The sequence below is a fragment of the Pithys albifrons genome, chromosome 2, assembly GCF_047495875.1.
Source record: "Pithys albifrons albifrons isolate INPA30051 chromosome 2, PitAlb_v1, whole genome shotgun sequence".
NCBI classification, from domain to species: domain Eukaryota; kingdom Metazoa; phylum Chordata; class Aves; order Passeriformes; family Thamnophilidae; genus Pithys; species Pithys albifrons.
The window spans coordinates 71,531,249-71,546,777 of record NC_092459.1 but is presented as its reverse complement, the minus strand read 5'-3'; the positions used below and the strand labels follow the sequence as shown (position 1 = coordinate 71,546,777).

At 38.5% G+C, this 15,529-nt stretch overlaps 1 protein-coding gene across 1 annotated transcript in view; it reads left to right on the top strand.

Annotated features, from left to right (window-relative positions):
* Nucleotides 1-15,529, top strand: part of RPS6KA2 (ribosomal protein S6 kinase A2) — a 167,618-nt gene that overhangs the window by 62,186 nt on the left and 89,903 nt on the right. Inside the window, exons 2-3 of the mRNA XM_071549435.1 lie at nucleotides 3,581-3,697; nucleotides 8,311-8,392. Coding sequence (XP_071405536.1) covers nucleotides 3,581-3,697; nucleotides 8,311-8,392 — 199 coding nt within the window. The remainder of the gene's footprint in view (nucleotides 1-3,580; nucleotides 3,698-8,310; nucleotides 8,393-15,529) is intronic.

The window sequence follows — 15,529 nt, the reverse complement described above, 5'->3', positions numbered from 1 at the left end:
GGTCTCCCATTCAAGTACTAATTGGGGCTGACCCTACTCACCTTCCAAGATGTAATGGGATCAGATGTCAGGGTGGCGTTTAACTGCATGCAGCAAAGTAACAAGATTTTAGAATTACATGCAAGGCGAATGGGTGCACGTGTGCAAACACATCAGCATATATTTCCTTTAAGGGGCCTATGTCCATCTTTAGTCTCAAGCACTGACAGCTTGGCTTTCTGCTCCAGTGGTAAGTGGATTTGTTATACTAGATAAAATACTATCTACCTCTTGGATAGCTCTCAAGTAATGCCACGGTGGTGATGGTTGGTGAAAAAATAGCTGTCTGGCATGCTTTTCTTCAGTGCTGCTTTGCTGCCCCTTTCTAGTGAGGAGACCACAGGAAATCCACAGGAAATACTGCCTTCCTAGAAAAATATCCTACTTCCTCCTAAGGAGCCATGGATCAGGCAGCTCGATTTGACTTTAGGCAAATTAAAAGAATATAATCTGTCATAGGAAATGGCTCAAGCTTCATTGTTTGAGACACTGAAAACCACAGCAGACAAAAAACCCAGCTGGTCTGATCAAGATGACCTTAGAGACCTCTTCCAAACAATGTTTTTACAGTTTAATGAAATCACAGAATCTAATGGGTTTTTTCCATGTTTAAAATCTGTACTTTTCTGATGAATTTCAGTAGGCCTTGTATTGGGTTCCATTCTTTTAAAATAATATCTTTGTTTTTCTGAGATGCATATAATTATTGGTTTTGTTTCTGTTCTCTGGGAATGCTAGAAGTTTTTAAGCATTCTTCCAGCAAACTGAATTGTCATCGCTTTAATACTTTCAACATATTCCTGTAACTGAAAGCATTTCATGGACCTAAAGAGGTTATATAAAATTTAATAATACAATTGGAAATATACTTAAGATTATAGGCCTAAGACTTTGATGACTAATATGAATGGACAAATTGAAACTCATTTATCATTTAAACTTGCAAATGTAGCTGAAAGTGACTTCAAGATTCAGGCTGAAGTACAATCTAACTGAATTAAAAAGGGATTTGCTGTTTGTGTAGGTCTCATCCACAGTTTTTTCCACAGTTTTTTGAGATATGAGTGTCAGCTCAAAGGAGAAGTAAATCTAAGGAAGATATATGGCATACATAAAATTAGGATTAGTTTCCTTTTTGCAGAGTTTTGTCTCCTGAATGCATTTCCAAATTTGTATCCACATCCTGCATCACCTCGTTGCAGTGTATTGTTCTTGTTGGGCTGTGCTTCTCTGCAAAAAGAGATGGGTCAAATCATGAAATGGTGACTAGATGCTCTCAAGCTCCATTGACTTGAGATATCATGCAGGTTTTTTCATCACATGATAGTTTTTGGCTGGGGGTCCATGCACAGAGACCAGCCTGCAGAAGTCACTCCTCCCAAACACTGCCTGTGCTTAATAGAGAGCAAACTGCCAAGCATGAGAAGTGTGGAGGTGAGTCAGGAGCCTGACTCTTTGGGAAGTCATTTTTAGCTGTAGTGAGTAACCACTGAACAAGATGGGTGGTGAGCCTTGCTGAGCTAGGCTAAGCTTAAAATAATGTTCCTACCAATGTACAAGTCTTTCAGCTGCAGGCACTTTACTAAAGATGCATGTTCTCAATATGAAAACTCATCTCTTCAGAACTTGGTGGAACCTTTGATAACAGGATATGGGTAATACCAGGTTTCCTTAGGAAACAGCTGATACAGAGTATTGTAGTTGTATCAGTTTACTACTGTTTCTCTCACCTAGGAAAAAGAAAAAATTGATACAATTCATGTTAGAAAGATACTCTATCTCTCACAGCAATGAAAACCAGAAAAATGAGAAGAGAGATCATGGCATTTAGGTACTTAGAAATCCTTTAAATCTTTCTGTGAAAACTGTTCGTTAGTTTCAAACATTTCCTTTCAGGCAAACCTTAAACTAAAGGAAGTAAGATCAGAAAAAATGAATTGCTGTGAGATGATGATTACTTTCCATGATTGGGGTAGCATGCACAAAGTAGAGGAAGCTTTCAAACCAAGCAGAAGTTATAGTCTCAAAGCACATGAGTATAAAGGTGCAGGGTAGGGAAGAGAAGGGATGAAGCTACAGTACAGAAAGCAATCTGGGTAATGGGAGCCATGTGTCCAATGAATTACGGCTGGTAGAAAGTGATAGCAATTTTTTCTGGAGGAAAAGAGAATCAAATTTATTCTTCTTTAGTACAGAATGTGTTTTGGCTAAGTTTTTTTGTTTGGTTGGTTGATTGGTTTTTTTGTATATGCATTTTCATTTTAGGATGTTACTTCTATTTTCTCAACATTGATTTTAAAAATGGGAAACCAGTATTATATTTCTGAGATTTACAAGGATATTTTGGGGGGAAGAAAGGATGATTGCAGGAAAATTCCATGTAAATAAATGTTTGTGAGATTCCAATTATTTCTGCTGGGTGCAGAAATATTCAAATTTATTCCTAAATTAGTAATTCCCTTCACACTGGGAGATGAAATAAAAACAGTTTTGTTCTCAAAATCCATACTTTAATTGTAGAAAAGTTATAGCAAATAATTTGAAAAACAAACAATCGAAAAACCCAACTAACCCCAAAATTTCAAATGTAGGTGTACAAAACATACAGAAATGAAAGGGAGTGTAAATAATTTCTTGTCTTATCATTGTGTCCTTGAAGAGCAGGTCCTTTCTTTCAGGTTTCTTTCCAGCTCAATGACTTTCTGGATTGTTGCAAACTGTGTAGTCCCTCTGGGTCTTGCATGACCCAGTCACTCTCTAAATTTTTAGAGGAACATGCGAAAATAACATGAAACAAACAACTAAAACAAATCCCATATGTCACAGCTTGAAAGATGAAAGTCCTACTTGAACTGATGTCTTTGAGGAATGTGCATCTATTGACAATGAAAATATTTTAACAAAAGAACCTGGAAAATCCAAACCATATAAAGCTAATTCTTGCAAACAAGAAAGCGTGTGTCAGTCTTCCTCTCACCACTACCCCATTTTCACATCTAATTGTTCATTTGTCTTCTATTTAAAGGATTACCAGTAGTAACATTACAATTTTTGAGGTAAATAGGAAGAGACAGTTCTGGCAATGTCTTTTCTTTATTACCTACTGATTAGAAGTGTTGCTTAAGCCTAAGAAAGTTTTCTAAGATTGATATAAATGATTATTTGAGGGGAACTGAGGAAATGTGTGGAAAGGTGTGTTAGACCCCTATAGTACAGATTTGAGTACATACCACTCTGCTAGCAAGGTCTCTGATGGGCATACTAGGTTCCACAGTGTATTTTTGATCAGCTTGTATATTCTGTCTTCACCTAGTTGTATCTTGAGGCTCAATAAACAGAAGCACCGGGCTTGGATGTTCTGACAATTACCCTCCCCAGCCAGTAACAGGCACGTGGCATATTTGGACAAGCATTTGTTTCTATTTTCAAAATTTCCTACATGATTGTAGCATCACAGAAGATGAGATTTTTAAAAAGAATGTTTCCTTAGGATAAGAGCTCTGATTTGGGAACTTTTCTTTTTTTCTTGTTTCCTTTGCAGGAAGAAGGTATCGTGAAGGAAATAGACATCAGTCATCATGTCAAAGAAGGTTTTGAAAAAGCAGATCCTTCTCAGTTTGAGCTACTGAAAGTATTAGGACAAGGTTCATATGGAAAGGTAATTTTTGTCATCATCTAATCACCTAGAGCAACACCAGAAATACCATGTCCTTTCTCTGAGTTCATTTACATTGGTAACATTGTCCATATATAAATTATATTGTAAAGGCAGATAAGTAAAGCTCTTCTATCTTCATTTTAGTAACACTTATGTCTTTTAGCTGTATTGCTGCATATAAACCTCTTTAAAATTGTGCTTATGGCTCTGGACCTGGACTGCTAAGTAAAAGTGATACTAGTGAGCATCACTGTTGATAAAATTACATCCTCTTTCTGACCTATCCACCAGGGAGGTGAGTGTGCCACTGCTGCTTTGTTGGAGGATATAAATAGGAACATTCAAAGACTTAAAAAAGTTAGCTGCACAATTCCCAATGAGAGCAAATGGGACCTCAAATACATTTCCAAGTTCCAGACTGTGAAGCTTACACTCAGAGGCCCTGAGAGATAAACCTCAGTGCAGAAGACAGCATCATTATGGTGAGATCATGGGAGAAAAAACTCCTGCCTGTATGATCCCATGCTAATTTGGGGGAAAATAGCATTCTTCACATACCTTAAGACCAAGGATTTTCTTAACCCCAGAGACAGTTCTTCAGCAGGACGTGTTAGTTGGAAATGAGAATAGGAACATGTCCTAGTTCAGCAAGAGGGACCAGTTAACGCTGTGTGTGGGGTGATCAAAGCTGTGTATTCTACCCCCTCTATTCATTCCCCAAGGACAATGGACCATTAGCAGCAGCTGCCCAGGGGGTCATTATCACCTTCACACCCAGCCTGAGGGGGGGCGGAGCTGCGGGCCATCAACAGTTCAACACCCCCTGGCTCCCAGAGTTAACCACCCATTGTGTGAGTCCCCGCCCAGGGGGAGGGACTGGGTGCTCCTTGAGGGTACATAAGTGGTGGGTAAGAAGACCTTGGGAACTTCTTGTTGGATCCAGAGAAGCAGCAGGACCTCGACAGGAGGAGATCACTGGTCTTGGCCAGACCACAGCCCTCGCCTGCACCAACAGGTTTTTCATTTCCTTTTGCTCTGTACTTGGGGGAGCCACAGAGGGTCTCAGCACAAGGGCAAACAAACCCCCTTGGGTTTGTGCCCCAGGACACTGGGTTATACTGCTGGGTTTTTGTGAGTTGAAAGCAATTTTCCTTTTTGTGCCAGTGTATTTATTGTAATATTATTATTAAATTTTAGCTCTGACTTATAATCTCTCTTGTGGTGAGTTCATTTCCCCTGCTGGTTCGCCTTTAAACCAGCACAGAACAAAAGATGGAAAGAAAGAGGGAGTAGTCAGTTCTGCCTTATAGTCTTTCCATAGTTTAAATAAGAGATTGAAACATTTGGAACAGTGAACCTAATTAAATCCAGTCATGGAATTCCTTATAATTGTAAGTATATTATTTTGTGGAGTTGAAAAAAAATTCACAATCAGGACCTTTAGTTTTATTCCTAAAAGAATCTATATTGAGAGGATTTGTCAACTTCCTGACTATACTAAAATTATACTGATAATTAAATCTATTAGGAGTTCCCTGAGATGAGAGGTATCAGGAAAGCTAACATTAAATACCAAGTTTTGATCTAGAGAATTTCTTGAGAACACAGTGATGGTATATGAATTTTGAAAATCAAATAAATGTATAAAATCAAACAACTCATAATTAGGTTTACTGTATGCCTCAATACAAGAAGGAGAAGAGCTTGATAAGGAAATGTCTTTTGCAGAAGTAACACAGGTAGAATGACCAGTTTTCATACTCAGGCAGTAAAGATTTTAGAAAAGGTTCACTGGCTGTCTTAAATTGTATTGGTGTATTTCAGTCTTAACTGTTTGAGCTGGCCTTCCTACTTTAGGCATTTTATAAGCAGAATGCCTAGTCTCTGCCACCACTTCCCAAAAGGAGATCTGATTTTGGGGAGGTCGGACTGTGAGTGTGGACATCATACCTGTTTGGAGCTGCATGTGATTACAAATCACTTTCTATATCCTTTGTGAGAAAGATCAGTAAACCCCCCAGCAGCAACAAAGACACTGGGAAGGGTCGTGTCCTCTGTGTGTCTTGCAATGTCCAGTGTCCCATGTCCCACCACCTAAGTTTTCATCACCTTGGTATTTGAGTTAGTGACTCAAATCTGTAAGTCTCTGGGGATGCAAAGCATTAGGTTTTCAAGTTGTTCACCCAAGGCCTAATTAATTTTTTGCAGGATTAGAGATGATTTTTGTGTCAGCAGGAGTGCCCTCAACACTCTTGAGAGGCATAACACTTGCACCGCTTTTTAGATTAGGATTTGGGTGATACACCAATTGTTCCAGCTCAAGAAGTTTTCCTGGTTCAGGGGTTAATAACCTGAGATTCTTGCAAACATATCAAAATAGAAAATTGAAAGTCATGCTCAGACACATGTCCATGCTATTCTGGCAAACTAGTATAGTATTGCTAATATAACCAACAAGTAGGCACTCCAGGGGCGCCTGGTGGTTTCAAGAACAACATAGCTTTACCTTTAAGAATAATCAGAAGGATGACATCATTTTGCAGTACAATGCATTTTCGTTTGTTCTGTTTCCTTTTTGGTTTGATGATTATTTTGGTGTCCTCTGACAAAGAACATGGTGTTCGTGACTCATCTTTTTTGGAGGGAATGCAGACAGGTGCCCTATTCTGTGCTACAAGGAAAAGCTGACTAGTAATGTAACCTGATAATTTAGCTTATTACAGCAATACAGATTATATGGCAGACAAGATATTCCTAGAACTGCAGCCTAATATTTCTGCAGATACAGCATTCTGTGCTATTCTATATGCACTACCACATATAACCATTATCTTAAGGATTTGGGGGAGGTGGGTAAAGAACCCATAACTGTTTTTACATAATAATAGAGCTGAAAATCTGGTATCTGAGTGACTTTGCTTTTGAATTTTTCCTCCCTTTCAATACAATACAAAAATTAAATCCTTTATTTGAGCTGGATTAAAAAATATTCCAGCTTTTCTCTGTAAACTTTGAAATGGATTGACTTCCTGTTAATGCTGGAGCAGCTGAGCTTAATTTATCATGAATGCTAATGAAAAACACTTCAGAAAGTCTTATGTGTTCCTGTTGCATACAGATTTCATAATTTGTTCCCACAGTTGTGAGTGTCGGAACTGTTTATATGTTCATCAAACTAGGAAACAGGAGATGGGAATAAGCAACATGTGCCCAAGCTCAGCTATTCAGGGAAGCTTGACAGAGGAACTGTGACTATCTTCTCCGCACAGGAAACATTTTGAGAAGGAAAGTCTCACCAAAATTGTGCCAGATCATATTGCAGAAGTGTTATAGCTATGATGCTGTCAGACATAAGAGTCCTGATTGAGGTCTTCAGAGAGAATTTACCTTTTTCTTTTTCTTCTTCTTTTTTTTTTTCCTAGCTTCTGTACCTGGTTGGTAAAAGTTATTCTCACTATCCACAAACGTTTCCTCAAAGTGTGTTCAAGAAGAACCTAATCTGTTTACAGATTATTTTTTTTTTTAGGAGGAAAAGTCTTTTAACTTGCAAAGAATGTCCTAGAAGCAGACTTCCTCCTTTTTTTTTTTTTTTTACTTTTTATATTATAGGTGGAAGCAATTAACAAAGTTGCATGGCTCCTGGACAGGAAATTAATAAAATAATTGCCACAGAGCTTTTAATCTAACTAGACATTCATTAGTTACATAATTTCACCTAGTCTTTGTTAATTTATATAATTGTAAGTATATGCGAGACTATATTTTTATTTCTACATTTGGCTCTACTTCAGCTTCTGTCCAGAAAGAGAAGTGCTGAAATAAAAAAACAAAAAAGAGACACTCTTGTCTGGTCCTTTTGACCTCAGCAGACAGAGTCAGTCCTGGGAATCAACAAAAAGATTTGTTTATTTTATTTTCAATTATTAAAACACTGAAAGTCTTATGAAGACCAAACCAAAATACTGATATTTTTGTTCACTACTCCTCTAATGCTCAGGTGCACTCAGGGGCAGATAAGAAACACTTCAGTGAAGTAAAACAAAAAGTATACAGTTTTAGGAACAGTTTTAGTTTATTTCAATTAAAAATTTACACTGTCAGAAGATGAGACACATGAGGCTATCTATCTGTTATTATAATAACAGATTTTCAGTGTTATGAACTTTCTGCTTCAGCTACATCTTAGGCAAGTCACTGTTCATGATTTCCGGCATAAATTAGACCAAACTGGTTTTTCTCTTTAATTTAGTCAATGACAATAATTTTAAGGCATTGCACATTCCTAAATACAAATGAGACATAAAAATTCTTTTCATGTAAAATTCTTCAGAATACGAAGAGATATGTGCACACTGATTGTGACTTTTCATCCATCCTTAATTGGATGTATAAGGGCAATTAATAATGTTGAACATATTTTCTTTGTGAGGTGGTAAAGGCTTAAAACTGAAAATTTCCAGAGCTAGCTCAACCAATTGCAAATGAAATAGATATGAAATACTTTCAGCTAGTAATTTTCATTGGATTTACTGAACCACAGTAACTATTCCCCTGTCACATGCAGTAAGGCTTGTAAGTAGAAATTCAGTACTCAAAATATTTGCTTTTTACAGGTATTTCTAGTGAGGAAGATCAAAGGTTCTGATGCGGGCCAGCTTTATGCCATGAAGGTGCTTAAGAAGGCAACTCTGAAAGGTAGGGATTGGGACAGTGGCTGCCACCTCTATTTGTGTGCTACTGAGTAATTTATTTTTCTTGCCATTTTTTACGTTGCTGCTGCTTTGTTATGTGAGTGCATAAATATGTCTCTGCCATCCTCCAAAATTCTACCTCACTGTAGTGAATGTTCTAAGAAAACATAAACAAAAATATATTACTTGTGCAGTGTAGGAGCAGGGGTGTTTGGGGTTTCCTAGCTCCATGCTTTCTTCATTTTCTTAGTGTGTATATATATAGAACTTCTATTGGGTATATATTAGTTTGTTTTGCAGTGTCAGTATCTTTCTGTTGCTGAAGTAAATAAGAATATTGCTGCTACTGGGCAGAAAGGCCATCCCAGTTGGTGCCTCTCACTGTGTGACTGAAAATTGATGGGAGCAAATTTTGAAGTGTGAGAAGTCATTCTGAGGCTGTTAAGATCATACTGTCTTATGGCCAGTCAGTGCATGGGCTGTAGGAGGCTAGGACCAAATGACATTTAAACCGGTCATCCTCATTTGGGGCCACTGGCTGCTACAGCCTTACTCAGATGAAAAAGAAATTGCTAGTAAAGCCTAGGACTTAAAAGCAAACAGAATGTTTGGTCTTAGTTGAGGGCCTTATTGTTTGTTCCTCCACAGAGTTAGGAATATTCAGTTGTCTTCTTGTTTCCCTGATCTAGCACTGTACTCTGTTTTTACCCCTCAAAAGTCTGACACTTTTTGCAGGTAAGGTGGAGAACATTCATTTTGCCTGGTGCAGTTATTTTGCTTTCCCTTGGACAGTGCAGGTTTGTGCAATGCAATATAGAATCATAGAATCAATTGGGTTGGAAAAGATCTTCCGAGATCATCAAGTCCAACTCTTGGTCCAACTTCAGTCCATTTACTAGATCATGACACTCAGTGAGATTTTTGATCTCAGTTTAAAAATCTCCAGGAATGGTGAATGCACCACCTCTCTGGGCAGCCCATTCCAATGCCTGATTACTCTCTCTGTACAGATTTTTTTTCTGATATCCAACTTAAATTTCCCCTGGCAGAGCTTAAGCCCATGCCCCCTTGTCCTATTGCTGAGTGCCTGAGAGAGGAGACCAACCCCCACCTGGCTAGAACTTCCCTTCAGGTAGTTCTAGACAGTGATGAGGTCACCTCTGAGCCTCCTCTTCTCCAGGCTAAACAACCCCAGCTCCCTCAGCCTCTCCCCATAGGGCTTGTGCTCCAGTCCCTTCACCAGCCTCGTTGCTCTTCTCTGGACCCGCTCCAGCACCTCAATATCTTTCCTGAACTGAGGAGCCAAGAACTGAACACAGTACTCAAGGTATGGCCTCACCAATGCAGAGTGCAGGGGAAGGATCACTTCCCTGGTCCTGCTGGCCACGCTATTTTTGATCCAGGCCAGGATCCCATTGGCCTTCTTGGCCACCTGGACACACTGTAGGCTCATGTTGAGCTTCCTGTCAATTAGTACCCCCAGGTCCCTTCCTGCCTAGATTTCTACCCTAATGTGAATAGTAATAATTTTGAGATGGTTCTGATAGCTTACAAATCCAAATTTCTTTAGCATACATTATTTTGGGGAAGCAAAATAAAAATGAAACCAACAGTCATTGCAAAGTAGAGTTCCAGCAGCTGGTGGCAGGCAGAGCCAGTACCTCTTCTGAGTACTAGTCAAAATGAGGAATTGGCACCCCAGGCATTTAGACAATTCTTCCCCCACGAGAAAGCCTTTACAGAGAAAATTTAGTTCGAAGCAATGCTGGTGTGCTGATCTTTTTGTTTGCAATGTAGATGAGAATGTTTGTTCTAGCAAAAGAACAGAGTGTAAATAAACACTTAAGTAGCATTGGTTATAAGACATAAAAAGTAACAGGTCAGGCCTTTGTACATAGTGGGTATGATAGAGTGATTCTGTACCTTTTCGACCAAGACTAGAACCATAAAGTGCTCAAACTGAGCTGCACCCAAATTTTAGTTTCCCCACAGGGGAAAATCATCTCCTGATGGGCATAGTGTCTGAACAAGGGCTGTGTAACCCCTCAGACATCAATATGCACCAGAAACTTATTTCCATTTTTTTTTGACAACCCAGAACTCTTCACACAAAGTGAAAACTTGGTATTCTTTTTCTATATAACTCTGATAAGTGTTATGCAGCTTTGAAGAGGGGGAGGGTTTCTTTTGCATCCCCAAACACTTCATTGTTACTTAATATTTGATGGCTCAATATGTAACATTAGATTCCAAGGAAAAGACAAGACCTGTATTATGGCAGTATTTTAGGAAATCTCAATGTTTAGATGGTGATTTTAAACTACACAGTATTCCCTCAAATTTTTATTCTTTCAAGAATGGGCACCTCTGTGTTTGCAGTTCCTTGGTTCATTATAGCAAAGAACTACTGCTCTCCTTCCTTGCCTGTTACAACAGCCTATTTATTGTTTTCTCAAATGTGGATCACAAGATCCAAAATTTGAGGTTATTTTGTGATTTTCCTGGATTGTATTTCTCTCCCCTTCAGACTCTTTATTCCTCTGGCTGCTGGCTCTGGATTTTCCATTAATTTCAAGATAACTATCACATTGGTAGGAACTAATCTGTCCATGCTAGTTTCTACAAATAAGTTAAACTTGACAGCTTTTTAACTCAAAAGTAGAGAAGTAAAGGTAGAATCCCGTTGGCACAGTGCAAATGAGACAAGCAACAATGAGGATTGCTGTCAGTAAGCTTCCATGTAACGTTTGACACAGGGATAATATTTCTGACATCTTAATCTCTTTTTAGTGAGAGTGCGGAATTCTTGCTGACTGCCTACACTCAAAAAGGCTGGAAGTGACCCCAATGTGAGGTATTTATTACTATGTCAAGCAAAGATGGGAAAGCTACAAGTATTTGTGAGCATTATGTTCAGTATTTGCTGACAAAAGACTTGCTACAAGACAAATTTCTGAATCATTCTGCTTTCTGACCTGTGCTTTGCACAGTACCACATGGAGCAGAAAAGTCAAAGCTCCTGGTGCCAATGCCATTGACAGAGCCAGACAGCCCTAAATGTTATAGTAGTTATTTTCTGTAGTGAAACAAATATAGTGGACAAGTTAGAAATAAAAGAATAGAAGAGGGGGTAGCAAAGATAATTTTTTTTCTGAATTAGTTGGAAGAATGAAAACCTGGGCAAGTAAGATCATTAGGAAGTTAAATGCCTTTAGGAGTGATGGTTTGAAACTAGCTTTGTACCTTGCTCTAAAGAACAATCATAGTGGATCCTGTTGAAGGGTTTTCTCCCCTGGGAGCCTGACTGGCTGTGCCTTGCTGGTAATGTTTAGGGAAAAGCAAAAGTATAAAATGGTGTTTTCTCTAGTGTGTCTGCTGCCTCTTGCCTCTTTTCAGGATAGTTGCCCCTTGTTAACATGATCCCAACTTCACCAACAGCAAAGATTAGTATAAGAAGGATGCAGCAAGCAGCAGCAGAGATTTTCAAGCATTTACAGCTCACAAATTTTTTTCGATAGAAAAAAGACTTTATAGATCAATTGCATGTGTAGTTTTGATCTTGAAAAAAATCTGCTAATCAGCAGAACCACTCCTGCTGTGGAAGTTGGGCTCCAAAATATTCCAGTTTAGATTGAAAAGTTTGCAGAGGCATAAGCTCTACAAATGAATATTTGTGAAAATAGAATTAATCTTAACCTTGTAAAAGTTTGAATTAAATGTAGAGTATAACTGAATAAGTATCTATAACAGCATGGATTCTTGAAAGTGAGAAAGCCACTGCCCTGTCAGTTTTAAAAGAGAGCATCACACACAAGTTTCTTTCCTTCCTGCCTCATTTCCTTTTGCAGGATCTTGTGGGTATCTGTTTTAAAGCAGAAAACTTCCTGAAGAGATTAGATAAATATTTCATTGAAATTATTAATTTTAGGAAAAGCTTGTTCAAAATCTTTAAAGATGTTAGGTGCCAGATATTGAATACTCCAGATTTAAGGCTGCATGTATGTATGACTAACTTATCTGTCTTTCAAATGCCGTGTATTAAATTACAGTACCCTAATAACTACCTTTGCAAATATAAACCCTTATAGGGGATCCAGTTGCTCAAAGACCTACTTTTCCTTTTAAATCAGATTTTTAGATTAAAAATTGAAAGAGAATAAAGTTGATCTATATGTTTAAATATATCATTGAGTCTCAACTGCCCATCCTGAATACATTGTGATACTGAGGAAGTGGAAATAAATCAGGGCCTGTTTGTTCTGTGTGTATGTAGGCCTTCTATTCACCAGCAAAGCTGGAACAGACAGGGCAGACTGATTGTTTTGATTCACTCACCATTTTTCTTGAGGTGTCTCAGGCTTCATTGGCTTTATTGAATGTGCTTCAGGATTCCATGATCAAGAGTTGTTTAGATTGGTTACTTTGTAAGCCTCATTAAACACCCATGAAATGCCTATAAATCCCCAGCAGGTTGCTGTGCTGGAATGTAAGGTCTATTTTCTAGAGCTTGAAAATCAAAGAGCTGTTCCTCCATGAGATATGCAATCTAAGAGATAGTGGCATGAAGCCATAATTCACTGACGTAATGCTTATGAACTTTATAAATATTACAGTGAGGATCTAGCAAAGGTTATGTGATGCATCATGAGGAAGTGGTTTGCATCTGCCCATCTGGCTGGTAATAGGCTGTGTAAATCTTGGCAGGGGAAGCTATTTGACCCTGAGAATGCAATCTACCTATTTCTGCTTATGGGGTTCAGAAATGATAATCTGTTTTCTCAATACCTCTGAAGTACTTTACAGTTTATGATCCCCTCAGTTTAAGCCACTAGGCCTAGGGGTTTACTGATGTGTTGAGTGTGTGTGATGGTTATAGGTGCCGTAAGCCATGAGAACAGCTTTAGTGACTCACAGAGAACTTGTAGTGATCTTGGGGATGTTGAATCAATGCTATTAATTAAACACTAAATTAAACAACTAACTTATATGTTACCAGGTGAAGTGTGATTTCCATCTAAACTATTAATAATATTATAGTAGTGGTTTCCCTGATTGGACACCAACTGAAGCGGCTTCTTCAGTTTTCCTCTGTATGTGATTCAGTTTCCCTGTAATGATTGTGGTGTTTAGCTATCAGTGGTTTCCCTCTGGTATGAAGGGGATAAAAATCCAACAAACAAGAAACTGAGGATGATTTAACCTCATAAAGCAGGATTCAAAATGAGTCTTCACCTTAGATAAACCTAGCTCCTTTGTGTTGAGGTTTTAAAAGAGTGTTGTTCTGTTTTGTTCAACTGTTGTGTCTGAGGAGAGGCCCTGTTACTCACCCAGGTTTACCATTTAAATTTTGGTTTATTGTCTTTTCTTAAAGTATTCTGAAATATTTTTTTTATCTTCCTGAGTCTCTTATTACCTTCTTCTAAACGATTCATCAGGGAAGTCCTGTCCACAGGAAAGGTCAGACCCCACAGCAGAGCTCCCCTTGCCCATGGTGTTTGAAGGAAAGAGTGTGTGCTCTGCATCCTTGGGAACTGCTGTCTAGGCTTCTTTAGTCTGGGAATTGTAACCCTACAAATGTCAGAGCTCTGAGCTCAAAAAAAGAAACATTGCTGGAACTGGAAATGCTCTTTAAGATCCAGGTGTGACATAGTGTACGGCTATTTGTGGATATGGGGGAGCCTAATTTTTCAGTTGAGGAAGGAAATCAAGTCTGTGTGCACAAACACAATAACATTTGATTCCTCTGTATATTTCACAAGTGGTTCTAAAACATAAAGATGAGCCTGTCTGGTAAGTGCTCAGTCACAAAGCAATGCTCTTGGATCACCATCTGGACTTTTTCCATTCACATGCAAGTTTTGTGGCTAGAATTCAAGATCTCCAGCTTTGCTCTGAGCTGCAGAGTGTGCCAGCCTTGCCTGTAACAGTTCAGGAGCAAACTGGAATTAGTTGCTGTCATCTGAGGAGGCAGAGCTTTCTTTCCTCTGTAGAGTTTTAATATGAAACCAAGATCCTCAACAATCAGTGCTTAGAGGTCGCTATCAGACTGTGCCTTTACAGTGCCCTTGCAAGGTTTCTTGCATCAGATCACCTCTTTCTTCCTCCCCTAAAAAGACAGCTTGCCTACGACTTGCTTTCCAAAGGAAGAAAGGGTACGGTACTCTAGAGAGAGCTCACTTCAATTGTTTCTAATGGGCTGTGGAGAATAATGTGTTTGCATATTATAAGGACCATGAGCTGTGGTTAGGCAACTAGCTTATTGTGTGTCAGTAAACATTATAGAGAGTCCTGGATATGCAGCAGACTGGACAGGTCAAAAATGACAAAAAGTGCTGCTGGAAGTTTATTTTCATGGTGTTTGCTAAAGAGTTCATTGAGATTGTAGCTTCTGGGTTCAATACTTAATACTCTTTAGTGATTCAGTACAATGTTAGGAATTCAGGTTTGGATGAGAAGGGAAAACTTTTGCATATAAATATAAACTGAACATGCATCACTTAGATTTTATTATCTGTTTTATTCAAACCATGTGGGAGTTCTCATTGTATGAAGTCCTGATTAAATTATAACCTCTTCACAAGCCAAGTGCATTGTGAAGATCCTGTTAGCAGGCAAAAACTTCCACTGCTATGTCATTAAAGAATTGAACCCTGAATATTAAAAATGCTCTCTGTTTTGTAGCAAGGGAATATTTTGGATAGTTTGCTTTTACATAAAAACCTGTTGGTCCTCATGGAGCTTTTCCTAGTTGCCAAAGAAAATTCAGATTTCTCTTAGTGAACATTTTGGCTGATGAGTTCTGCATAAGGTCACCTTGTTAGAATTTTTTTTCAGGCTGCTAAATAGCAGGTTCTTCCTATTGTCCTAAGCAGGAAAGAATTATTGAATCTTCACCTAAATACTGGCAAAAAACTAAAATCAACTTCTCTGTTTTTCTGTCTGTCATCCAACCTGACTGATTCACATAGAAGCACACACTTTTGCACTTGTCATATATACTGTAGGTAAATGCAGCAATATTCCTCAGTCCCTTCCTGTCCACACATTTGTTCCAGTATAACTCTGCTCTTATAGCAATATCAAAATATAGCTCATTGCATAGTTTTATGTTCATTTGGAAAGCAGCTTCAGCAGCTTCATA